At 51.2% G+C, this 25,160-nt stretch overlaps 9 protein-coding genes across 9 annotated transcripts; 4 read left to right on the top strand and 5 right to left on the bottom strand.

The window, feature by feature from the left end:
- Positions 1-749: 749 nt before the first annotated feature.
- P170DRAFT_457864 (MFS general substrate transporter) lies at positions 750-3,838 on the bottom strand (the record flags this gene model as incomplete). Its single annotated transcript, XM_024851746.1, has 3 exons — positions 3,359-3,838; positions 1,993-3,316; positions 750-805 (listed from the first exon to the last, which is right to left on the bottom strand). The coding sequence occupies exons 1-3, from the start codon at positions 3,641-3,643 to the stop codon at positions 750-752; spliced, it is 1,665 nt and encodes a 554-aa protein (XP_024700832.1). The 5' UTR covers positions 3,644-3,838.
- A 1,249-nt stretch (positions 3,839-5,087) lies between these two features.
- On the bottom strand, positions 5,088-7,201 carry P170DRAFT_413819 (ankyrin; the record flags this gene model as incomplete). The annotated part of the gene is made up of 4 exons (XM_024846995.1): positions 6,631-7,201; positions 6,034-6,559; positions 5,888-5,976; positions 5,088-5,826 (listed from the first exon to the last, which is right to left on the bottom strand). The coding sequence occupies exons 1-4, from the start codon at positions 7,053-7,055 to the stop codon at positions 5,088-5,090; spliced, it is 1,779 nt and encodes a 592-aa protein (XP_024700833.1). The 5' UTR covers positions 7,056-7,201.
- Positions 7,202-8,683: 1,482 nt separating this feature from the next.
- Positions 8,684-10,282, bottom strand: P170DRAFT_439281 (uncharacterized protein). The gene is made up of 3 exons (XM_024849805.1): positions 9,792-10,282; positions 9,400-9,730; positions 8,684-9,313 (listed from the first exon to the last, which is right to left on the bottom strand). Exons 1-3 carry the CDS (start codon positions 9,850-9,852, stop codon positions 8,866-8,868), a joined length of 840 nt encoding a protein of 279 aa, XP_024700834.1. The 5' UTR covers positions 9,853-10,282; the 3' UTR covers positions 8,684-8,865.
- A 137-nt stretch (positions 10,283-10,419) lies between these two features.
- P170DRAFT_457868 (glycoside hydrolase family 71 protein) lies at positions 10,420-12,220 on the bottom strand (the record flags this gene model as incomplete). The annotated part of the gene is made up of 4 exons (XM_024851747.1): positions 10,420-11,178; positions 11,238-11,463; positions 11,512-12,040; positions 12,098-12,220. The coding sequence occupies 4 exons, from the start codon at positions 12,218-12,220 to the stop codon at positions 10,590-10,592; spliced, it is 1,467 nt and encodes a 488-aa protein (XP_024700835.1). The 3' UTR covers positions 10,420-10,589.
- A 1,859-nt stretch (positions 12,221-14,079) lies between these two features.
- Positions 14,080-15,301, bottom strand: P170DRAFT_478489 (protein MEMO1; the record flags this gene model as incomplete). The annotated part of the gene is made up of 3 exons (XM_024853564.1): positions 14,080-14,956; positions 15,017-15,085; positions 15,147-15,301. The coding sequence occupies 3 exons, from the start codon at positions 15,299-15,301 to the stop codon at positions 14,080-14,082; spliced, it is 1,101 nt and encodes a 366-aa protein (XP_024700836.1).
- Positions 15,302-16,561: 1,260 nt separating this feature from the next.
- P170DRAFT_439284 (uncharacterized protein) lies at positions 16,562-17,914 on the top strand. The gene is made up of 2 exons (XM_024849806.1): positions 16,562-17,014; positions 17,084-17,914. The coding sequence occupies exons 1-2, from the start codon at positions 16,929-16,931 to the stop codon at positions 17,730-17,732; spliced, it is 735 nt and encodes a 244-aa protein (XP_024700837.1). The 5' UTR covers positions 16,562-16,928; the 3' UTR covers positions 17,733-17,914.
- A 332-nt stretch (positions 17,915-18,246) lies between these two features.
- P170DRAFT_466828 (uncharacterized protein) lies at positions 18,247-19,150 on the top strand. Its single transcript, XM_024852443.1, has 2 exons — positions 18,247-18,541; positions 18,600-19,150. The coding sequence occupies exons 1-2, from the start codon at positions 18,382-18,384 to the stop codon at positions 18,995-18,997; spliced, it is 558 nt and encodes a 185-aa protein (XP_024700838.1). The 5' UTR covers positions 18,247-18,381; the 3' UTR covers positions 18,998-19,150.
- Positions 19,151-19,993: 843 nt separating this feature from the next.
- On the top strand, positions 19,994-20,494 carry P170DRAFT_365226 (LSM domain-containing protein; the record flags this gene model as incomplete). Its single annotated transcript, XM_024844691.1, has 2 exons — positions 19,994-20,104; positions 20,243-20,494. 2 exons carry the CDS (start codon positions 19,994-19,996, stop codon positions 20,492-20,494), a joined length of 363 nt encoding a protein of 120 aa, XP_024700839.1.
- A 1,845-nt stretch (positions 20,495-22,339) lies between these two features.
- Positions 22,340-24,105, top strand: phzA (putative serine/threonine protein phosphatase; the record flags this gene model as incomplete). The annotated part of the gene is made up of 3 exons (XM_024844647.1): positions 22,340-23,698; positions 23,767-23,919; positions 24,076-24,105. The coding sequence occupies 3 exons, from the start codon at positions 22,340-22,342 to the stop codon at positions 24,103-24,105; spliced, it is 1,542 nt and encodes a 513-aa protein (XP_024700840.1).
- Positions 24,106-25,160: the final 1,055 nt, after the last annotated feature.

Raw genomic sequence — 25,160 nt, forward strand, 5'->3', positions numbered from 1 at the left:
CCCATCCAGAGAAAAGGTTTAGAGCTGGGTTCTCTGTTCAGTCTAGTGAAACGCCAATTCTAGTGAGTGAATACATAGGGAAATGAATGTTTCAGAAGGTTCCATCTTCCGATTTGCGTCACTACGCATCACTACCAGTGATTCCTACCTCCCGCTTTACTTGCTCCATTTTCCAACCCTTCACTCTCCTCAACCACCTCAATCGAAGAATCAGCAATACACTCTTTACCCTTTACCAAAACCACAAACCCAGCATGGCGTTCAACCCGAGCATGTCCTTGACTCTCGACCTTCTCCTCGAGGATCTCAACGACCTTGAAAACCGACAGAAAGGCAAGCAGAGAGCAGGAAACCACACCGACCTGGACGTTGCCATCGCATGCATGAGAGAGGATATCATCGCCACGCAGACCTCCATCGAGGATGGGAAATTAGCTCTCAGCACGAGTATTGCGGTTGCCACGGATCAAAACGTGCTTGCGGCGATCAAATACGACGAAGATCTCGCGGAGCTGGATCGTCGATATGCCCTTGCTCTGAGCAATGAGGAGGAGCAGACCACTCATGATCTCCCGACAGATGCCGCGGACTTATACGATGTACCGAAAGTCCAGAATGATGATGCTGTTTGTGTCGCCATGGGTAATTTGATGAGTCGGATGAGGATATCCGATGATAACACGTACGGCGAAGGCTCATCGCGAGCAATGCTCTCATCTCACACCTCTACCATTCGAAAAGAATGCGACTCATGCTACGAGAACACCCATCCCATCATGTTCCGAGGTATATGCGGCCACGAAATCTGCCAGGATTGCATCAAGCAGATGTTTCTGGGGTCATTCAAAGACGAAGAGTTATACCCCCCTCGGTGCTGCGGCGAGGTCGTGCCACCGGGAGTTGCATTACGAGTCCTGAACTACGACGAGCTGCGAGCGTTCAGCGAACGGGCGATGGAATGGACGGCCAAGGACCGGCTGTACTGCGCGGATCCAACATGTTCGAAATTCATCCCGCCGTTTTCGATCCAGGATGAGCTCGGGACTTGTGCGAGCTGCGAGCAGCAGACGCATTTAACGTGCCGTTCTCTTGCCCATCCTGGCATTGACTGCCCGCTGGACGAGGCGCTTCATAACGTGTTGGAAATGGCCGACGCGGAGAACTGGAGACGATGCTTCCATTGTCAGACGATGGTGGAGCTGCAGTACGGCTACAACCATATTACGTGCCGGTGCGTGGGTATTGCTGTCATCAAGAAGAAAAGAGGCTGATTATTCCCAGTTGCGGACGCGAGTTCTGCTACGTCTGCGGGCAAGTTTGGCGAACATGCAGTTGCGCATTTTGGCAGGAGGATCGACTGATAGACGCGGCGAACCAGGAGGTCGAGGAGGAGCTTCCTCCCGATGCAGATATGGTAGATCGTCAGAATGTGTTCGACCGTATTGTTGAGAACCTTCGACATCATGAAGACGTGGGCTGTGAGCATCATCGAAACTCACAGTGGGCCTGGCGTGATTGGGGAAGCTTCCGGTGCGAGGTCTGCCATCATTACATGCCGCATTATATCTTTATGTGCAAGAATTGTCGCATGAGGGCTTGCAATCACTGTCGTAGACACAGGTTAAGGTAGTTCAGCAGGTTGGAGGCTGTACTTTACTACATGGTGTGGTAGTAGAGGATGCTTCTACCTTTGCGATCTGATTGTTTCTGTTTCTGTCTTTATTTCATTGATTCTAATCTGCAACACCAAAAGCAACATAAAGAGATACCAATAGGCTGAACCATATCCGGTAGACCTGCTAATAAGTACATTGTCACTTCTATCACTTCGAGAGTATATCATTTAAACCCTCTAGTTTCAAATCCAAACACAGAACAGAAACCCAAGAACAGTCAACTCAATATAGTTCACAAAGAACAAACAAGAATTCTACAGTATCAAACACCAAACACAACACCATAAAATCTCACGCAGCAACACCCCCGGCACACCAAGCAACTTCTCCCTCCGCATCGCCAGACTCAACACAACCACCAGCGCACCCCCCGCAACCGTCAGAATATACGCATCCCCAATAGCCCTAACAATAGCATCCAACACCCTCGTCCTCATCCCCTCCGACAAACCCCTCACCAGCCCAGACCTGGCGCCCAGAATCGCCGCTTGAATATCCGCCCTCGGCACATCGGGCAGCAGCCCCTCGATGCCACGCAGGCTATTATTCAACAGCACCGCATTCCCAATCGCCAGCGCCACCGTGATACCCACGAACTGCGCCAGGGTGATGAACCCGATGGCCGGGGCGATGTTCTCGGGCTCCACAACCGCCTGGACCACGGAGATAGGCGCCTGCAGGAACATACCCAACCCGATGCCCAGCAGCACGCTGTAGCCGTATACTCGACCCTGGGAGGTGTCTTGGTCGACGGTGTACATGAGCGCGGAGCCGGCGACGATCAGCACCCCGCCGGTCAGGAACCACGGCATGTAGTAGCCCAGTCGGGCCATCAGGTTGCCGTTCAGAAAGACGAATAGCACCATGACGACCACGAAGGGGAGGAGTCGTACGCCGGCGTCGAGGGGTCCGTCGTTGCGCGTGAAATGGAAGAAGAGAGGCACCATGTAGATGGGGATGAAGGCGCAGGCGCCTCCTTCTGCGGTGGCGGCGAAGAGGAGGAGGACGGTTCGCGAGCGGAAGAATTGCACGGGGATGATGCGTGGGGAGAGGGGGACGCCGAGTGTCCAGACCTGTTGGGTTCCTAGAGTAATGAACAAGGCTGCTGACACGACGAACATGGTGATGCGGGATGAGTTCCACGGGTAGGTGACGCCGCCCAGGTTGATGGCGAGGATTAACGCGGCCAGAGCGCCGGATTGGAGCACGATGCCGGGGTAGTCGAGCTCAGAGGAGCGTTCGCGGATGGAGGCGCCAGGGCGAGGGTCCTTGCTGGGGATCAGGAAGATGTAGAAGGGGGCGTAGACGGCGCCGATGAAGAGGTTGATGTAGAAGGCCCATCGCCAGCCCACGGAGGACTCGCTGAAGGCACCGCCGATGACGGGGCCCAGGACGATGCCCAGACCCCAGGAGAAGCCGGTGCAGGAGACGTAGACGGGGCGCTCGGAGATGGTGGTGGTCATGGCAATGAGGGTCATGCATCCGACGTAGAGGCCGGAGCCACCGACGCTGGCGATGGCGCGACCCAGGATCATGACGTTCATGGACGGGGCGGCGCCGCAGATGGCAGAGCCGATCTCGAAGAGAGTCACATGGAAGATGTAGAACCATTTCGCGTTGAAGTGGCCATATATGCGGCCCTAGGCGAGGTTGGTGACCGTGGCGCTCAGCAGGAAGGCCACGCTGAGCCACGAGAGCTTCGTGATGCCGCCGAGATCCTGAACGATGATCGGCTGGAGTTCGGCCACCACTGTGGCGTCCAGTGCATAGAGGAAAGTCGATGTCAGGATGGACACCAGCGTGGAGTACCACTTCCATCCGTTGATGTCTCGTGGGGGAGCCTCCGACTGGGCGAGAGGAGCGTGGTCAATCGCTGGAGATCGTTGCTTTTCGTCATCGAAGGACTCGCCAGACTCGTCGAGTCTTTTGTCCTCGAGACTGGGATCGTTGCTGTCAAGCATTGCCATAGCAGCGATATGCCCTATCGAGATCAGTGAGTGGCCAGTGTATTAATATTGACGGAGGGAGGTAAAGTAGACTAGACAAGTGAGTAGTGCAGTACTATCGTGTCTTGACACTGATTCTGGAGAGAAGAGAGTTCTTAAAGATAAGCACCTCGAATAGTATCGGCGATTGGATTTGTAAGACCATTTTGATCTATAACGAGTCCTTGAGCGCTGTATACCAACTGCCGACGGTTTGTCATGTTCGGCCGACATTTTCGGTCCAAATTTCTAAGCAGAACCCCGTGGTCTTTCTAATGTTGATTTTTTAATTCGAACAGAATGTGCACTCCCCACAAAATTGTCTCAAACCTGGTGTCTACAATATGTCATCGGTCAAATTCAACTAGAAAATTGGCCCTAGCAAGGTCATCTTACGTCCATTCTGCCCTCACCCTTTCCTAACCCAGCGAGTCAAAAATAACTTGACCTATTTAGTACCAAATTCTTACGGCCTTCCTGGGAACTATGTCAGACTTCTGGAGAACACAATGACACTGAGATCCGAAGCAGCAAATATAGACACAAGGCCAAGTCGGTACGTATACCTCCTTGCGATAGATGTGAACGAATCATACTACCAGTGAAACGCTAAGGTTATCAAAGACAGTGTTATTGAACGCGAAGAACTAAAGACGCCCCAATTTATTAACGTTGGAAGTCTACAACAATGACAGGACAACAATCACAGGCTTTCAAATGCATTTCCGTGTAGTCGCTGGGTCTAGCTAGCTAGTGGTAAATCAAGCTCCCACTTCCATGCGCATGTTCCCAGTCCAATCGTCCTCCCATCCCAATCCACCGCTGAGCGAACCCTCGCTCGTAACTGAAAGTCAATCGCAGAGCAATCACTCGAGAGAATCCCCATCGACCCCAGCCATAGGAATGTAGGGAAGGGCGCACCTGTATCATAAGCTTTTCCACTGGTTTCTATAGAGTAGTACTGATACATTCTTAAGGGTGGAGTGAGACGTATGCAGGACAATGGGATGATCGTTCATTGCTTTTTTCTACTGAAGAAGATTTCGCAGTGTATTCCTTGCATATCTTGCCAACCTACTCAAAGGAACGAATAAACACTAATATATAATAGCCGGGATTCACCAGTAGTTACTTACCTGATTTTAATTAGCTTATAAAATATATAGGGGCAAAAGGAAAACATCTCCCAAAGGGATGGGTACTATAGAGTCTTTTTGGCCGTGTGGGAGATCGCCGAGTACCCAGGCGCCTTTTACATTCAGCTATCATTTTTGGTCCAAATTTCTAAGCATAGGCCCTTTAACAGTCTTGGAATCCGTCCAGCCGGGAGGTCATTTCTATCTACCGGCATCAACCTGGAACTCAGAGCTCGAACTGGAATCCATGGAACAGCCGTGCCTATAAATATTATCTGATACAGCGATACCTAAGAAGCTAGAAGCCTGTTGGATTCTTCACCACTCTCGGCCGGCCAAAATACTGCCCCCTCGCCGTCATCATCAAAACTATCATACTGATCATCCGGTGCAGTAGATACATCAAACCCGACAAGCCGAAGCGCGGTCAAGAAAGTCTTATGCACCTCTTGTCCCATGTGTTGAGAAAATTCCACCGGAGTGACTTCATGAAACCTTGCTTTGTCTGAAGTGCTGAGTTTAACCAGATAGTGCGGGTCAACCCCCAATTCAAGAACTAGGCGCATTATTTCAAGATCTCCAGTTTCGATAGCAATGGGGAGCAAAGTCCATCCACGAAAGTCAACAGCACTTGGAATCCCAGGAAGCATGTGCTTTGTCAATTCTCTCAGTGTGTCTGTATTCTTTTCGCTGACGGCGTCAAATACTGCCGTCCATCCTCGCTCGTGGTCAAAAATTGACGGAGATGCGCCGGCTTGTAACAGAAGACGGACGTCTTCAGCAGTACCCCAACTTGCAGCGCGGTGAAGGGCTGTGGCACCAAACTGATCTTGAACGTCAAAGTCACTAAATGACTTTGCACACAACATTTCGAGAAATTCAGCCGGGACTGGAGGTTTTGAGGGGAAAAACAAATGCATGACTGGGGTCCATCCTCGAGAACATAGATAGTCCAGTCTTGCACCGCAGCTTAACAGGTAACGAGCAATCTCAATCTGTCGTGAGTTAAAAGCCCACTCAAGAGCGCTACTCTACTCCTAGTCAGTGAAATTCAGGTTAAGGGTCATGTGTAAAGGCATCAGTGTCTTACGTATTGAATAGGCCAAATGTCGCATTAACATCGATCCCATTGCAGAACAGAAACTTGACAAGCTCTAATGACCCACTGTCAATGGCATACTAAACCTATTGTCTTAGCAACAAAGTAAATCTCACTGTAGAATTTGATATACTTACACGCATTACGGTCGAGTTTTCCGGCGTCACGTCGTATGGACTGGCACGGCGAGATAAGAAGAGCTCCCGCACGGTGTGAGTGTCTCCATTTTGACATGCAAGTATAATTTCAGAGGTCTCCGGCACGACGTTTCTCAAAGATAAACTTGCGCCAAGTATAGAGAACCCCGGGATGGCAAGTGGAAATACCCGGATCCCTAGGTCAAAACAGATAGCCCGCAGCCCAAATCGTCTCCATGGCCCAATCTTGCCCGAGACAAAGTAGGATGTATGAAGGGAGTTGCCATAGCAGGTCAAAATAATTTGTAGTCCGAGCCAGGCGAGCCATGAATGATCCAAGGAGCGCCAAGAGCCAAACAGAATATTCCATGCTTGAGGATTACGGTCGAGAAGGGAACTTAAGCTAGCCTCACATCTACCCAGCTCTGAGGGTTCATTGTGTATCGCCTTGTTGGCATTCAGTAAGGGGACGACTGACTTGCATCGGATTGAGGCAGCCACTTTCCAAGAGTATGAACTTAGCCGACTGTTCCAATGAGGCAAGTTAGCATTTGCGAAAATATTGTGAAAGGGGTGTAGAAGATGATAATGCATTACACATTCAAAAGCAGCAATACTGTGTTGAGGCTAGTCTCGGTTTGTTGAAGACTGTGGAGCAAATTCTCCACCCTGTTCTTGTCTTTTAGTGCCCAGATCAAACGAGATCGGTTTCCAGTTTGGATCTTTCGACTGTCCAATTGCTTTTGGGCGTCGGACATAAGCTCGTCTGCTGAAGACAGGGCGTGCTCCAAAAGGGCTGCCTCGTTGGGGAGGAGGAGGAGCTCATCGCCCTCCGTGGTTTGTTTTTGAATGTCCGATAAGAGAGCGAGCTCACAGTTCAAAATCTTCAACTGCTGCGCTACCCGTGATAGTTCCCTGGGAGCATCATGCATGTCTTGTACCAGTTTGGCCGCAGAGGAATACGACTTGACCGCTAGTTGCACGAGTGCCGCAATTGATGCGACACTAGAAACCACCTCCATGCCGGGCAGGTCCAAGGTTGCAAAGGATCAATCCTCAACTGTGTTTTCAAGGTTGACTTTGGTATGAGAAGAGAGAATATTGGAATGCTGTGCTATACTGCGTAGTAAAACACGAACGATACTGGTTGGCCTACTGGGCTGTGCCATTTTTCTGCCCAGACACTTCTAAGGTTACTTAGGTGAGGCCGACATGATTCCAGGTGTTGCTTACCCAAATACCCCGTCATCTGTAGATCTGTAGGCCGCACAGCCCAGGGGGCGGCTACATGACATACAACGTACAACAGTTCAACTAATCATTGGTTCAGGGCAATTCTTAAGCACCAATCATAGTCGGATCTAGATGTTGGGGTTAAAAGGTACCCACAAAGAATGGCAAGGCACTTACCAGGTCAGACGTGGCGTACTATCATTGGGTGTGGCTCGAAGTAGCATTGCAGTATTTACGCACAGACATACAAACATGCAGATGGCCTGGAGGGCTGTGCAAGATTGTCTTACTACTAAATTAGAATGTATAATAGGTCGCAAAACCGCTCTCCAGTTCAAGAGAACCACCAGTTAACCTCTTCTGTGATTACGCTGAGCCCCAGCAACCATGCCCATAATAATAAAAAACACACAGTCTTGCTCCAGATGTCAGGAAGTGAACTGTGTTTGCGCTATACCCAAAAAAGGTAGGTTCCCTTTACTCAAAACATTATGACAAATTTACTCAAAACAAATTACTATTCAGAGTTAAAGTGTCGTCTTTGTGGCCAAGAAAGCGGAAATCATAAGCACGGTTGTCCCGAAAATAACTAGCAGGTACTATGTACGAAAGGTATATTTCCTGTGCTCAAAAAGTCCCGCACATTTAATTTATATAATATTAATAGGACTAATATGGGACTAGAATTTGATAGCTATCTGATCGTAACTGACTCCTGTGATGTGCGGAAGAAGTCAGAGGGAGTTAGTAGAATGAGTTATTAGGTGCTTAACATTTTGGAGGCCTCTGCGGAAGGATGCCTAGAGGATCTTCCGACACCAGCCAGAGGACACCCGGCTGGCCAAGCGGATCGCAGACCTTCACGAAGGCAACGGACAGAACCCCATTCCGTTCCTTGAAGACCACATCAAGGGCGTGACGCACTATGCCCCTCGGAATCGTCAAAGCCCCGTCCAGTGTGCCCTTGAGCAAGGCATATAAAAGGCAGTGATAGTCCTGGTCGACGCTTTTCCTGTTCTTCCGCTCGTCTCTTCCCTGCGTCAGGATTTCGGTTGTTCCGTTAAGGGATATGGGCACTCAGATTACGGATCAAACAAATTGGTGGAACCGACACACTGAGTTCCTGGTTACTCTGTTTTGCTAAGCATGGTGTTCCGCATTTTGGAAGCCGTATAGTCCATAAGAGTCATCTCACTGAGACAGCCATGAACCACGGTTGAACTCGAGGCCGTTTGCAAACGCATGTGCCCAGCTTATGAGCGCAGCTTCCAAAGGGATGGGGGTTCGCTGCAGTATAACGAGCACTATGGAGTTCTTTGGGTGGAGTGGAAACAGGGTTGGATATGTCGACAAGGATATGTGGGAGCAGCATGGTCTAGAAGATGTTGATTTGGTTCTTGGATGATTCAACACCAGTTGCATGCCTATTGCAAAGTTGATATGCTATAGTATGTGAGATCATGAAATTATGAACAATGCAAGTCAGTCGAGACAGCACTCAATGCAATTCGCTAAATCCAGCTCCATAAAAGCAATACCTCAACACCCCAGCCCTTCAAACCTCCACGTGCCCAAACCCAGACCCAAACACAGCTAACCTCAACAAACCAAACACTCAATCCCCCTCTCCCTCAAAACCCCACTCACCCTCCTAATCTCCTCCCCATAATACACCTGCCTCGGCAACTGCAGCCTCCAACACCCCTTCACCCGCAACTCGCGCAACGGCTCCAAAAACACCGGGATCTTCTCGACCGGCTCGCAGAACCAGCTGCCACTCAGCTGCAGCGTGAACCGCTGCAGACCCGCCATGCGCGTCAGCGCCCGACACGTCTCCACCCACTGCTGGCGGCCCGCGGAGAAGTACACCGTCTTGACGGGGTCTTTGGACGGGAGCCAGTGCCCTGGAAAGGCCCAGCGGAGCTCGACGGCGCGGATGCAGTTCCAGAGGTCGAGAGGGATGGTGGGGCACAGGTAGGTGAGGGACCAGGTGTTGCTGAATTCGAAGGTGTTGTGGGTGTAGAGGAGGTGGAGGGATTCCGAATATCTATAGGTTGCGGGGAGGGGTGTCAGTTACATAGGTACCTCGGCACATAGGTCTTTGCGCATGGGTGCAGGGAGAGAGAAACATACATCTGCTTACAAGCCATCACCAACCCCAATAATTTCCTATCTCCCTCCCGCGAAGGCAGCCCGCCGCGACAGATCTCGCAGGCCTTGGTGCGCGGACACACGACGTGGCCCATGCGGCGATTCGGCCGCTGCACGATATGGATGCGCATTCCGCCGAGGACCAGTTCCCAGATCATGAGGCGCAGCTCGGCGGAGAGGGAGCTCAGGAGGGGGCAGTTGGGCTGCGCGGACCAGACGAGTCGGGTGTCTTGTTGCTGCTGCTGCTGCTTCTGGGGTTGGGAGCGATTGAGAGGGTGTTTTCGGGGTCGAGGGAGGGCGGTGGGTTTGTTGTCTAGTTTCATGAATGGTTAGGGTTGATAGGATGGATGGAAGTATAGAGGTGAAGGACACACTTTGATACCGCTGTGCCAGCACATCCTCCCACGAGAAGACTCCCGGTTTGATTCTGGCCATGACGGGCTCAGAGTCGATTAGATATTTAGTAGAAGGATTAATCAAGAAAAAGCAATGAGGGTGGGCTAGTCAATGCCCCGGTCAACAATCACTCGTGCCTCAGCATATCATATCGTGGACGCCATCGCGAAGAACTCGGTGATGATTCAAGACCAGAAACTAAGTGATTTGCAGCTGGTTTCACCCGGGATAAATAATCGCAACGAGACCAGCTCGAGCAATCAATCACGCGAGGCCCAGAGAATACGTGGCTAGCCGGTGGGGGAGGAGGGGAAGAGTAAAACCGGCTGTAAGCGCTCGGTTTACTGGAAGTCGCGGGCGCACGAGACGAGCAACACGAAGGCTCTGGGATGCCAGGGTGAGGATGAGAATAAAGCGCGCATACTGAAATGCCAGTCTCACTGCAAGAGTCGGTGAGCAGAAGTCAGAGATTCGTCCAGTTAAAGAACGACCGATTGATAAGGCCGCAATCCGATATCGCCCGACGTCTTATCTTCTTGGCGGCTGGGATGAGACCACGCATACAGAGTAAGATGAAGCATTTGATTGAGACAGGGCTATTCCCAGCTTCTACAAAAGAGTGTGTTTGCCGTTCTAGCGGCCGAAAAGAATGAACGGACCCTGCCAGCAACAATCCAAGTAACTCACGAAACAAGATACCAATCTTAGTGAAAACACCAAATGAACAGATCCCTTTCTCCTATCCTATACCCAGCGATCATAGAACAAAATCCCTCTCATGTAGCAGCAGCCCTATCAGAACCCAAGGTGTTGGTAGGACATGGCGCATTCAATCCCTGCTGCAACATCGTGAGTCCATCCGGCTGAAGTTTGTCAATGGTGCTCTCGGCTGGAACGACGCCCACGTAGGGATTGAAATTGTACAGCCCGCAGATGCAGGAATTGACAATCTTCTTCAAGCTTGTGGCACCCTGCACCACCTTGCCGTCGCGCGCAAACGAGAACTTCTGCTCCCCAACACCCATGGGCACCGCGAAGGCGCTGGCCCCGGCCGGGGCTTCGAACTTCCGATTGGTCTGCCCCGAGGTGACTTCCACCGTCGCCGGGGACTTGAGCAGAGACACCACGAAGACTTCGTCCTTCATGGTCTCCCAGCCATTCGGTCGGCCGCGGAAGAAATTGCCGCTGGCGTTGTTGGGATTACCTTGCATGGTGGAGTCGGTGGCATCGCAGTTCAGATCTCTCGGAGTAGGTCGGTACCAATAGACCAACTTTTCATCCTTGATGTAGTTGTTGACGTTCTTGTCGCCGGCTTTGTAGGCGGCAATGAAGGGCTTAGACATCTCGAGCCAGCCTCCGTGTGGCCTAGTAGTAATAAACCCGTTAGTATTGCCTCGTTTCCTGCAAAAATGGGAAGCACTTACATGTCCATGACCCATTTCGAGGCGCCATCGTCCGTGTGAGGCGACGCCAGCGGTCCGATGTAATGCGACTCGCCGTAGTCGTTCCAGGTGACAATCTCGATGAAGCGAGGACCGAGATTCAAGATCTCCTGCCATCGGTTGTACCACAGAAGATCGCCCGGGAACACCCAGTTCTTGCTATAGGGCACCTCGCCTCCAAAGTGGGTAAAGAACCATCCAGAGGCAGCTATCAGAGTCAATAAGAATGATCAGATGACAGAAGGGGTAGACTCACGCGCAATATAAGGCTTGCCCTTCAGCGCATTGACATATGCAGTGTCACCCTCGGCGACAGAGACATTATGCCCGGGGGTTGGCGCCTTGTTGTTGCCGTTATTGTCCCAAGCCATCCAGTTCAATGCACCGTCAATGGCGTTGAAGTCTCCCTGGCCTGGATGAAAGTTGGGGGCAAAGAATACGTCCGAGCCGGCGGCTGATTTCATTTGGCCAATGTCGAGGCCGTCGCCGGCAAACGAAGACGCAAAGATCTTACCATCGACCTTGAGCTGTGCCGGAAGGCCGCCATACTGCCTAATCTTCTGACCAACAGCACCCGCCTGTCCAGTATTATACCAATTGAAGTCAAAAGAAATGAAAACCTTCATGTCATTTCTGGCGGCCGATTCATATGCAAGATTGAGCTGCTGGTCAGTGTAGGGATCCACACCGATGTTCAGCGCAAAGGCATCAATTCCCAGTGCCTTGGCGCGCTTCATGTCGTCGTCATAATCGGCAGCGCTGTGGCGGTTGCTGCAGATACCAATCTAAACACTTTGTATTAGCTGCCGTAAACTCATCCGTTTGTAATCAAGCCAGCTTACCATGAAATGACAGAAAACCAGCCGATCCGTGGCCTTTGCGTTTGGTTCGTCTTCGGGCACCGGAATGGCAGCAGCCATTGCCGAAAAGGCCACGAGCACCAAAAGGATAAGTTTAGACAGCATGATCTTGGACTATCATTCAAATTTCAGTCAGACAAAGAAATCAGACCCAGGCATGCCAATGCAGGATACAAGAACTAACCGGAGTTCCGTCAATCAATGGAACCTCCAAAACAAAGGAATGTTGATATCAAGAAAAGGAAGCCTTGCAAAGTCCAATGCTATATATATGATAGACTGGAGAAAGCGATCTAGTCATCAGAGGTAGAGCAACCAGACTCCACCTACTAGATACTTGATTCAATTCGCCAATTCGTGTCTGGCCAAAGCGAGATTGTCGTTCCATGATCCCTCTTTTATCTTCTCCCGTCAATCCTTGCTCGGATGAATTGACAGGGGCTATATCCCATCATAGGATTCAGAATGTAACAGTATCAATCAGACCCGTCACATGCGAAGGTCAATCCTAGAATTGTGGGCACTGGTCAGACCTGAGATCTTAGCATTTCACTGGCAATTTATCTTAAAGTTTTGGAAAGGTGGTGGAGATTAACCCAGACACGGGAGGAAAGAACATCCTGAGACGAGTATGATCCACGGGACCGCTGCTTTGAAAGACCCAACTGGCACTGGGATATAGGCTAAGGATCTGCCAACCAAACTCTGAAGGCGCGGCTTCTAGCCGTCCCGTTGATCAGCATACGATGAGATTTGCCAATAACATCGACAAGACGGACAGGACTAGCATCTCTCGGGTATATCCGACGGATGTGTGCCCTGAAGAAAGAAATTGGGCTCCCGGTTTTGGGCCTTCAGATGATGTTTCACTCTGTCTAGCGTCCTTCCACGGTAACACGCCTCTGAGTTGGATTTCCAATCAGGGCCTTAGAACCGCCACCCTACCGGTTAGAATCCTTTCAAGACATCAACGCCGAGGCCATCCTTCAAATTTCATCAAGATGAAGGACCTCGTTAAGCCTACTATACCGCAGCCCAGACGGGAGAATATAGCCTGGTCACAGCGGGACATTTCGCCCGATGCAACACAAGATGCATGTTCATGCATGCATGCAAGAATGGGTGCATTAAGCCCGAGCATCCATCCCCAGAAATTGCGCATCTTCTCTTTTCCCTAGACTGCGGGGTAACAGTGTTGGCTCAGCCACGCGATGCCATCACCAGACAATCGGAACATATCATCCAGGCGCCATTCAGCGCATGTAGGGATCCTGTTTAGTGAGCCCTCTCCCTAATCGCGGCCGGTGAGGCTTTCTCTCGAGTCCTCTGACGAGCAATCGTGGGACTGAAACGGGTTGGTACCACCTGGTGGCGGGGGATTTGCCTAGTAATTTCCAACCCACGGCTTCATCACATCAGCGTGTAACCCTGCAGGGTCCATGTGACGTGCCATCTCCTGCATTAATTCTCCGTTATTGGTCAATCCCTCCTCTTTCATCCCCGGATTCTCTGTTGGGGATGGCGAGAGATGATTCCTGTACTGAATCAGAACGCCTGCGTCACAGTGAGCCTTCCCTCTGTGCCGAGGATTGCCTGACGAATTCCTCCCATCCAGTCATCATGAGTCTTGGGGCAACCTCTTTCGGGTCTTATGCTATCTGTTACGTCAGCTGGGCAAAAGAAGCCATCTGCGTCGGTAGATGGATGAAAAATAAGCAGTTTAAAAAAGAAAAGGAAAGAAAATAAACATGGGTTCTGGAAGTTGGAGAATTATCGGAAAGTTAAACCGATCAAATCATCGGTGAGATCTAGAGAGAGAAAATAACAAGTCGGTGTGAAGTAATCATGGTTATTGTTCAACAACACTCCATTCAGTGGATTGCGGCTCTGCACAGCAAATCATGGGAGATCTGACGGCGCATCGGGCACCAAAAAAGAAATAGAATAACATCAACGAAGTACACTCATAGTATGGCAAATGCAGAAACATAGCTCACGGAACTATCGTTGACATCAATTGCATCCGAGCTCCTCTCATATCTGACGAAATGGAACTTCCCGGTCTTTCCCTCGTCCGGGCGCGCAACTTGCTCCATGGCGGCCATCATCACGCCGATAGGATGACGCCCGCAAACTGTGTTTCCCGTGGTCTGGATGGTGTCCAGGAAGGTTGCAGCCGAGCCCGTCGTGATGGCGGCCATGGTGGCAATATCAAACGCCGAGATACTCTCATGGATGGCGGGCTCTCGGCTGGAGACGCGGTCTCGGCGCTGCAAGGAGTGCCCGGCAGAGACCAGATCCATCTTGGCCTCGACGTCGCTGATCTCGCCACCGGGCTGGGGCAGGGCATCGGCGGAGAGGGGAAGTTCTGGGCCTGGCTTGGGGGCTTGGGGAACGTAGTATGTATAACGGAAACGGAGGCCCCAGTGACAGAAGTCGGAGCTAATGACAAACGCGTTCTCGGGGTCCTTAAGGTACGGAGCCAGTAAAGCTCCGAAGGCACTCTCGGTGGAAGCCGATGTGCTTCCTACCATGATTGGCACCAGGGGTGGGTATTGCGAGGTGGGCTTATTTGGGTGATACACCTGCAGGAGACGGTGAATGTACGGCAAGTGAAGCTCTATGCTATGCTCATCCTCGTCAACGTCCCTGGACATTGTCGTGAAGCTGATAGTTGATCCATCTGGCTTGGTTGCTTTGGTGGAGCGAAGCTTAGCGATAAGCTCCGTGTCCAGCGGCAGCGGGTCGTCGGAGAGCGGGGTAGAGTACGAGGTGAGCTCTGGAAGAGCCAGTGTTGAGAGATAGTGGTGGTGGGATGGTCCCAGGACGAAAATCCGCTTCCTGGTCACACAAGCTCAGTCAAGAAAGACGGTTATAGATTCTAGCATGAAATAAGCTTACGCTTTCGACAAATCCCATGCCTTGTACGCGTGCGCGGCACAGGGTCCCGAGTATGAATAGCCCGCATGCCTGTAAAGATCAGCGACGAGAAACGGCAAGATCTATGCAGACAATATCCCGCGGTGCATACGGAGCAATAATAATTCGAGCACCAGACACGGGTAATGAGCCAACGTTCTCAAGCTCCCCCGGCGCTTGCGCTAGCCATTGGTCGAGCTGACGTGCAAGAGTGGATTGAGTGCCAGAATACCACGATCCAGCGTGAGTAGCTTCCCGGGGCTGCATTTTGGGTGTTTTTTTAGGTCTCGGTTTTCTAATGGACGTGATGAAACTGGTAATTCTTCTCTTGATGGAAAGATGGAGATCGACTGCCATCGACTGAGGAGGCAGAAAGCAGAAGCGGGGAAACTCGAGGGAAAAGCGGAGGAAGTGACGGCCGTGCCTAAGGCACCACACGGGATGCCGAGGGCGGCATGCCGATCAACACTTCTTCTTCTTCTTGAAATGAGGAAGTCGGGTTGGATCTCAGGTTGGTTTGTAAATTAGAGGCATGTTTGGAAATAGTTCCATGTTTATTTTGTGGACAATGTGCTTTCAATGGCAACATATGGTACGCCGCAATACTTATATGCACATGTATCGCGAAGGGTATAATACATGCCTTAAATAACCACCCGAATGTTAAGTTAGGTCTGTTTCAGATTATTGCTAGTCTGCCTCGCAACAACTTCGGTGGAGGATTTCTGCTCTAACAGTATCTGTCAGACTGTTCTACTCGAAATAATTGCCAACACTAACGCTCAGCGAACATAAAAAAGTCGACTACTTCGAATCCCCGATGCAAGTCAGTCACAATCCACCCAACATCTGCTGATGCAACTAATCCTCCTCACCCATGGCAACTCAATCCCGTCCTACAAGGCCACGGGAGACTAGTTCCTTGGACATAGTCTCGATCACCCTTCTTGAGCATCATCAACCCCGGCAGAGCATGGCATGACGCTTTAATCTATCGGCTCAGCTGCATCTCGCGGTTCCGAGCCCCCGAGGACAGGTCATTTTTTAAGGCTGCCAAGTGTGCTGCCTAGGATTCATGCGCTGTCCCATGCAGTTTGTTCAAGCAGCCCTTCAACTCACTCCACTTCAATAGACAATGACTCACAACAATGTCACGAGGATATGTAAATAATTGTCTCAGACAATATGCATGATGACATAGAAGACAAGGTAGGCACATGCGTGATTGTCCTCAAGCGATGGATCAATATGATCAATGATCTTGCATCTGTCACCTTGTGATGCTTCGTTCGTGACCTAATTGCATGGGAACAAACCGGTTTATCACCCTCTGGCGTGAGCAGTCTGACATCCTAAGAATCTGCTTTAGCAAAATTCCTGGCAGTTTGAAATTTGGCATCTTGACAGAGGGTAATGGCCCACCAATCATGACATGTTTTAGTACCAGTAAAGCTAAAAATCACCATCACATCTCTGATAAATAACTCTTCCTGTGAACTTTCTTATAGGGACATGCAAGGATTGCAATGGAATATATGGAAAGCAATATCGAAGTCTTGGGTTTGCCATTGTTCTTACCAGTATACATCGCCAATGCCACGGCTTTCATGCCGGTTGCTTCGAGAATGACTCTGGTCAATTGACATCAATCTCATTTGACCAGGGCCCAACGGAAAGCCCCGGGTGCCACCTGAAGAGACAGAGGTGGAATGTAGGACGAAGAAAATGGGATGGTATCACAGCAGGCCAAGTAGGCATCTCGGCGGCTGCTGTCGGCTATCGGCGACTACAATCTACGGAGGCATACGGCAAGGCCTCGCGCACAAATACAATTGAAACATTTTTGGGACATTCAAAGTGTCATTTGCACAACTTCAGTGACCTCACCGCACAGATGGATGCCTCTAAGCCGATCATCTTTTACGACATCGCTTCGGCCCCGCCCGCCACTTGCTTTGCGCCCAATCCCTGGAAAACACGGTAAGCGTTCTGCGACCAGGTTCTGCACTTCGGCGAGACCGTGATTGGTTTATGCCGATTCTTCGATAGATATGCGTTGAATTTCAAAGGCGTCCATTACCGGACCGAGTGGGAAGAACTTCCTGATGTCACCTCGGTGCGCAAGAAGCTCGGCGCGGAGCCCAATGAGTCCATATGGACGGCAGTGCATTCCACACACTGCCTATCATTCAAGACACGGCCACCGACAAAATCGTCGGGGATTCGTTCGAGATCGCGCTCTATCTCGACAAAACCTACCCGGATGGCCCGACTGATCCCCGACGCAACGTTCGGCCTTCAGGCGGCTTTCAATGTCCAGGTGGATGCCATTTTCACCCAGCATACCCTGCTCGCTCTTCACGGCATACCGTTGAACCCGGCAACTGCGGAAATCTCCAAGGCCGAATTTGCCAGGAGAGCGGGAAAGGCATGGGACGAGCTGACGGTGCGAGGTGAGGAGCGAACGAAGATGCTGGAGTCCTTCAAAGCAGCGCCGGGAGAGTTGGCCAAACTCTATCGGCAAAAAGATGGCGTGTTTCTAGATGGCGATCGCCCCTCGTATGCGGATTTGATCGTGGGCGGCTGGTTGAAGCTTTATAAGGCAACTATGGAGGAGTGGGAGGAGCTTGAGTCCTGGCATGATGGCCTGTGGAAGCAGCTTTATCTGGCACTCGAGAAATATGCCGAGGTCAAGTAATAGACTGAGTCATGCTTGTTAGGTTGTTCCTGGACGAGTCTTCTGCAGAGAAGGCGTGGTAGGGTTTGAGATGGGATGATGCTTGATCAAATGACGCCAATGCTAGATTATCTAAACTGTATCAATAGGCAATCATTTCAGCTGTAGTAGATATGCTTTTTACCAATATTTAGCTTTCGAGCTCTCAGATTAAGAAAGATACTGTTATCTTCATTGTTGTTCCTGTCTGGTAGAACGCGAGGGAATTGCTCGAACCGGACTTTAAGTTTGCATCTGCAGTAAGCGCACGACTAGATATGATCAGATCAGAATCAATGCGAAGAATTCCACTGGGGCTTATATAGATCAGAACATGGAAGATGCGAGAGCGTCAAGTAAGCCCATTCTGACGATGGTCAATTAAGCCCGAAACGGGCTAGCGCATATTTGGGGTCGCGCGGGCAGTGACGGTAACTACGCGCTTGTCGTCTTGTCCGACGCGATGGCCCCTTCGTTCCCCTCGTGTTTTTACCAGCCATAATCCACACATAACCCCTTAGCGTTCAAACCCATATAACCGACGTGGACATCATCATTGCCATCATTTAAGATAGCATTCCCTATCATTGCATTTCAGTCCACCCCTTCTCCGCAACGCAATTCCACGACCATGTCTCTCAAGCGCAAGGCATCATTCCCGACTATTGCCTCCCCCGATGCCGACTCATTCATGATGGAGCGGTTGACAATGGATGATTCTCCGAAACATCTGAGTAGTCGCACCCGAAAGCGTTTCAGGGACGATCGCCCGGAAGACAAAGTGGTATACGGTCAGTGATACAACAAGAGAGACCACTTCACGAGTCATGCACAACTAACATCCGGCAGAGAATACCCTCCGCTGGCTCTTCACTGCTCAGCAGCAACAAGAACCCACGGCGGCTCCCTCCGCAGACGAGAACATGGAGCTAGAGGCACCCCCCTCGTCAGAGATTGTCGATCCACGCCAACAAACCCTCCACAAGTTCTTTCAGCCCTCTCAAACGTCGTCATTCCAGCCTCGCGCGAACCATCTCAACCACCACCCCCACGCCAACTCCCCATCCACGGACATCTTCCCGCAACGCCCAGATTACGATATGGTTTCAACCGTCACCTCGCTCAGTCGCGACACAAGCAGTCCATCTTCCCACGGTGCCGGCGCCGGAATGGACATGGACACGGACTCCGGTCGCGATGAACCCGGTCAAGATATCAGGAAATGGATGGGCGGGTGGATGCCATAGTCATTCGAACTTTTAATGCCATGGTTTCTGCCGTGATATTTCTGCTTGTTACGGATATAACATCCTGCCAACCATTGCTGGTCATGTTGGCATCATACCCTATTTGTGTTTAAGATCAGACGACTATTTGGGCAGATATTTGCATGGCACTGTTTAATTAATAATACCTATATACGCGATTCGCTATAGGTTTTGTTTAGCGTTTCTGTGGGCTTCAACGGTTGGAGTATATAATTGAGTCACTTCCAGATTACCTTCCCGTCGATGAGATCGGTTGAGATCGAACACTAAGTCTGGTGAGTTTTGGCTGTAGATTGGATTTATCGGCGCTGATCAGGTGGTCTGGTCTATGCACATGACATCCCCGAGTGCCTGCAAAGGATTATGCTTTGAAGACTGGTTCCAACAATCCATTGTACGGCATATGACGTCTACTCAAGTCTACTCAATGCAGATTCCGAGGACCCACAGAGTGCAAATCTGCATCGTCGATGTAACCACTGCCCACGTCAAAGTCAAAAACCCTGACGATGATCGAATACGAAACATCGCGTGGACCCAACGCCTCCCATTTCGCGGGGGTGTCACATGCCCCGTCCGCCAGTGGAGCCTGAGGCCGCACCGTCTCCCCGCCGCCTTTCGTTTTGCGTTTGCTCGAAGGCGGCGAAACAAAGCATTCCCGCAGAAGCCAACCGGAATCCATCCAGCCACGTCCACTATCTACGAATCTCTAAATCTAAAGGCTTTTCTTTCCTGGTCTTATCGCTTGCCAACATCATTCTCGCCTAGAGTCTTCGCCCCAATCGTTGACGAGGGGGCCCTGACCGTTGCGATTCGCAGAACAGTCCAGACTCCAGACCGCCCCAGGGGGTTTTAAGTGGTTGATCCCGCCGAGCTCGTGAAGAGGTCAAATCTTAACGACCCCAACTATTAGGGAGGGGGATTGATTAACAAGAAAAAAGAAAAAAGCAAAAAACAAAAGTACCCTTGGTCGCCATGGACGAAAACCATGCTATCCAGTACCTGGAATCCTTGATTGGTCAGACGCTCCGGGTGCACGCGACAGACACGCGCATTTTCGTGGGCAACTTCAAGTGTACAGATGCGGTGGGTGAACCTAGACGTTCCCGTTTCCTTGTCTGGTTTCCAGGGAAGCTCGGGATGGCGGGGAACAAAGAACGAAGAAATGAGGCAAGGAATACGAAAGCCGGAGACTAGTTGCTGACCTGTCGAGCACGAATCTAGGCCCGCAACATTATTCTCGGAAACACCTTCGAGTACCGATTCCCATCCTCGTCAGCCGTTCGAGATGCTGCAACCGATGCAAGCGCGCTTAGTCAAGACTCGGGGACAGCGGCGGATTCGGCGAGCGTCAAGGTCAATATGACGAGTCGATTTATTGGGCTGGTGGTTGTTCCCGGTCAGCACATCACGAGAATCGAGCTGGAAGAGACCCCACAGCAGAGTCGGGTGCGTGAGACGCTCAGGAAATCATAACGGCAGCATTGAAATGCAGGCCAAGACCGACCTCTCTCATCTTGCGCGCTGGACGCGGAACCCGATTGCTCCAGAGGAAATGCCAATGAAGCCCAGCCAATAAGGAAACTAGAATCGAAATGGATTGCTTGCCCATATATGGCGTTCTGCATAACTCCGTCCCCTCTCGAAAACAAGAATTGCCACGGAGTAGATCCGACCTCAGCCGGGCGGTCTTTCACGGGGAACCGCCAAGAGGCCCGGGTCCCAGATGTACCACCCCAGACCCTCCCACCAGAACGTGGCTAGGAGAAAAGGGGGGAAAGCTGTTGGTACTTGGCGCAGTGTCGCAGGCTTGGCAGCCGCCGCCTCAGCGATGGCCTTGCTGAGCTGAAATGGCGGTGTTCCTGCAGTGGGTGGAGTCTGCCTTCCCCCCTTGCACGCTGTACAGGGAGACCTACTTGCAGTCGGACGGAATTCGAACCAAAGAAAGACGATCTCGCATGGATGGTCTGCGGCGGAAACTGGCTTCACCCGGAGGAGGCGGGTTGCAGTGTTGCTCGCATTCGGGGGCATTCGGGATATGAAGGGGGAGGGGAGGAGGCTGACAAGTAATCCATGGAGAAATCCCGGCAGCTGATTATTCGCCCTGTTCTCTCCAGGCAGAATTTCAATCGGGATGGACTGAAGTCGAGGCAGGACCTATAAGACGGGATGCGTCACGGTACGACGGACTCGCCAAGAGGGATGGAGGGGATGGGAGACGCGAGGGGACGAGGAACGTGGAGTCTGTGTTGCGATGTGTCCAAATTCAATTCCACATTCGGCCGTCACGAGTGTCGAAGTGGTCAGAGGTGTTTTGTTTCTTTTTGGGGATGCTGGATGAGTATGATTGCCGGAATCATGAGTATTTGTTATTTTGTTTTATTTTATTTTTATTATTTTATTTTTCTATTTTTTTGGTGATATGTTACTATAGAAGGAATATAATAAACACCCTCCGCCCTCATGGTCGGGTTCTTGATCAATCTGCCTGTCGATCGTCTGCCAGGCTGTGACCAGACCAGAGAAACACTGCACCATGAATCACCGGGGGACAACATCCACCCAGCCTCTGAAGTAGAGTACGAACTCACTTGATATACTCTATAATACCATCGGCCCGAGGATGATCCGGGCTGCCACACCCGTGCAGGATCGAGACCAAAAACGACGGCCTGCGGTTTGAGGCGAGAACCCGCCGAGCCAGAAAGTCACGGTCCCGTCGAACTTCACTTCGCTTCTCTTCCTCTTCCTCTTCCTCTACTCTTCGCATCGCAACGCCTTGGTCCATCTTTGGCGTCGACTCGGTCCAGCTTCACTTCACTCCATTTGTCCCCCGCCATTCCCTGCTCCCCAGCCGTGAGTTCCTCCCGACCTGCCACTGACCGACCTTCTCCATCCCCGTCTCCATATCCATCCCATAATAATAATGACGCATTCTTCCACCCCCTCCCCTCCACCGACTTAACTCAAAATTTCCCCCATTCAGACTCTCGCTTACTGCCCTGCCCGCCCTCCACATACCTTCGCCGAGCTTCGTGTGTTTGCTTCCCCCAAACCGCCCGTGCCCTTGGCTTCCCCAGGCCGCTATCATCCGCCGTTGCATCTTCTAACCGTTATCGCTGCCTGCCTAGGTAACAGGAGCTCTCCCTCTCGGCGAATCGGAACCTTCCCTTCCGACCAACTCCCTCAGGACGCTACCGACCTGGTAGCTCGAGGTGGCTTCGTGTGCCATCATTGTTATGCCATCGATCTGATCCAACATCCGCCACTCCTTTCGTCTGATCGTCCACCGAGCTTGGCGAATATTCCACCGCTGCAGCAATGGGTCAGTCGCATTCCAAGGGCAACTCCGGCCCTGGAGACTCGTTGCAGTCCTACCCATCCTTCTCTCGCTCCGATACCAAGGAGTCCCTTCGGTCTCTGCGAGGCTCCATTCGCTCCAAAATTCGCAACAGTGACAGCCCGCGGGGTTCCACTTCGGCCCTGTCACGAACAGAAAGTCAGACGGATAAGTCGGACGCCGGCTCGGTCAGGTCGGTCGGCAGTCGACGCAGCTCCACGAATCTGAGCACCCAATCCCCGGGCCCCGACGACTCCGCCGCTGGCCTGGACGCACCGGACCCTCCTCCCTCCCCGTCGTTGTCGAACAGCTTGAAACGAGGCCATAAAGATGTGGACGCGATGCAACAGAGCGGTGAGGTTGACCATGTCTCCGATGCTCCTCCGACCGCCGGTGCTGCCCCCACCGGATCTTCGCAGACCGTGGGCGAATCGATTCTGATCAAACGGGAGGGTCAACTGAATCCGATCTTGGACTTCATCATGAACACCCCGATGGAGGCTGCGTCCTCGCCGGGAATGGGAATGGGTGCTCTCAAGTCCATTGACCTGGATGACATGATCACTCGTCTGCTCGACGCCGGCTATTCGACCAAGGTCACCAAGACGGTTTGCCTCAAAAATGCAGAGATCACGGCCATCTGCACCGCAGCACGGGAGCTCTTCCTTAAGCAGCCCGCTCTGTTGGAGCTTTCGGCCCCCGTGAAGATCGTTGGAGATGTACATGGCCAGTACACCGACTTGATTCGACTGTTCGAGATGTGTGGATTCCCGCCCACGTCCAACTACCTCTTCCTGGGCGATTATGTGGACCGTGGCAAGCAAAGCTTGGAGACCATCCTTCTCCTTCTGTGCTATAAACTCAAATACCCCGAAAACTTCTTCCTTCTTCGCGGCAACCATGAGTGCGCCAACGTGACCCGGGTGTACGGTTTCTATGACGAGTGTAAGCGACGTTGCAACATCAAGGTTTGGAAGACCTTCATCGATACCTTCAACTGTCTACCTATTGCGTCCATCGTAGCTGGCAAGATTTTCTGTGTTCACGGTGGACTTTCTCCCAGTCTCTCGCACATGGATGACATCCGTGGAATTGCCCGCCCCACCGACGTGCCCGATTATGGTTTGCTGAATGATCTTCTCTGGAGTGATCCCGCCGATATGGAAGAAGACTGGGAGCCGAACGAGCGTGGTGTGAGCTATTGCTTTGGCAAGAAGGTGATCATGAACTTCTTGCAACGGCATGACTTTGATTTGGTGTGTCGAGCGCACATGGTGGTCGAAGATGGCTATGAATTCTACCAAGATCGGATTCTAGTGACGGTGTTTTCTGCCCCTAATGTGAGTGCCCTTTGCAGAGCTTCTCCGTGTTCTTTGTTATGGACTGCTGACCCACGGTTTCGTACCAGTACTGCGGTGAATTCGATAACTGGGGCGCTATCATGTCGGTGTCCGGCGAATTATTGTGTAGTTTCGAGTTGCTCAAACCGTTGGATTCTACGGCCCTGAAGAACCATATTAAAAAGGGACGCAACAAGCGGAACAGCATGTTGAGCAGTCCTGTAAGTTGTCCCTTGCTTGAGTTTCTTTCCTTTTGTCTTTTGCCAAGGAGCAGCGCCCGGTTTCTTGTGCAACCCTGCCGAGAAATTTGTGTCCTCGGAGGCACCACCCTCTCTTGGCTTGTTGGGATCCCGATTGCTGATGAATGACGATTGCAGCCTGCCACCGTGTCAGCGCAGAGTTATTAGACGTCCTGGTGATGTTGCGCCAAGAAAACCCGCATCCGCCATATGTCGCCGTCGAAAGCGATCTGGGCCTTTTTTTCTTCGAAAATTGCCCGCCATGATCAAACATTTGCCATCCACCGTTCTAGTCGATCCGGATTGAAAGATCGAACTAAACTATCCCGGTGCAGCTCCTCGGGACTGTCCGGTCAACCCGCATCGCCAAGGTTCCAGAAGATCCTGGACTGCGACGCAGCGATGCCGACGTTTCCAACCTGAAGTCGCTTTGCTTGTCAGAGACAACAAGGCTTGGCAGATACGGCAAGTGGCAGGTCCGTCGACTTTTCCGTAACGATCGGAGGGCCTGTGAATAGTCCAATTTGCCCGGGCCGTGAAATGGGAGGTCGTCTAGTTGTTGATGATAAGCCTGAGTGGGAAACGGATAACTCTATTTCTTTCACTGTCTCCTCTCCTCTCTCTTCTTCTCTCTTTGTTCCAATCTCTTTATTCGTTTGCATGCATACAAAGAGAGCAGTCTTTGCGTGCAAAGGCGGCTCTCCTGTTTTATGAAAACCCGCTGATGCGGGGAAGAAAGTGATGACCGGTGCCTTTCTGCTTTTTTCTTTTTCCTGTCTTCGGGGTCTTTCTATGGCTCTTTCATCTCGTGTTCATGCCTTTGCCCCCCTCACACAACGAAACGTTGACGCGTCATGATACATGAAATGGCGGATAAGCACATACGTACTTGATTTTCTAACCAGGTCGACTGGTTTCCCTTTCTGTTTTAGTGCTTACCCCTCGCCGCTTTTTACTCACTGAGTAGACCTGAGCACACCCTGAGCACGCCCTGAGTAGCCTGAGGTGATTACTGAGCATAGGATGAGTAGAAGACTGAGTACCTTAAGTAAGTAACCTTAATAAACTATATCCTAACTAGCGGTCTCCCCTTTATTTATTATTTTACTTTAAGTTTATTTTTATCTGTAATACTCCCTAAAAAACTTAGCACTATTATTATAAAAATAATAAATTAAGAAAGCTATTTTTCTTTTTAATACCCGCGACCTTTTCTTTATGAG

Source organism: Aspergillus steynii (assembly GCF_002849105.1).
Source record: "Aspergillus steynii IBT 23096 chromosome Unknown P170scaffold_7, whole genome shotgun sequence".
Taxonomy (NCBI): domain Eukaryota; kingdom Fungi; phylum Ascomycota; class Eurotiomycetes; order Eurotiales; family Aspergillaceae; genus Aspergillus; species Aspergillus steynii.

What these genes read in the sequence shown, in the direction of transcription:
- P170DRAFT_439281 (XM_024849805.1), bottom strand. Translation starts at nt 9,852, where the DNA reads ATGGCCAGAATCAAACCGGGAGTCTTCTCGTGGGAGGATGTGCTGGCA. An exon ending in GCTGGCACAGCGGTATCAAA is followed by an intron (nt 9,731 to 9,791) that starts GTGTGTCCTTCA and finishes TCATGAAACTAG; the next exon opens with ACAACAAACCCACCGCCCTC. An exon ending in GTGATGGCTTGTAAGCAGAT is followed by an intron (nt 9,314 to 9,399) that starts GTATGTTTCTCT and finishes CGCAACCTATAG; the next exon opens with ATATTCGGAATCCCTCCACC.
- P170DRAFT_439284 (XM_024849806.1), top strand. Translation starts at nt 16,929, where the DNA reads ATGGATGCCTCTAAGCCGATCATCTTTTACGACATCGCTTCGGCCCCG. An exon ending in CCCAATCCCTGGAAAACACG is followed by an intron (nt 17,015 to 17,083) that starts GTAAGCGTTCTG and finishes ATTCTTCGATAG; the next exon opens with ATATGCGTTGAATTTCAAAG.
- P170DRAFT_466828 (XM_024852443.1), top strand. Translation starts at nt 18,382, where the DNA reads ATGTCTCTCAAGCGCAAGGCATCATTCCCGACTATTGCCTCCCCCGAT. An exon ending in GGAAGACAAAGTGGTATACG is followed by an intron (nt 18,542 to 18,599) that starts GTCAGTGATACA and finishes AACATCCGGCAG; the next exon opens with AGAATACCCTCCGCTGGCTC.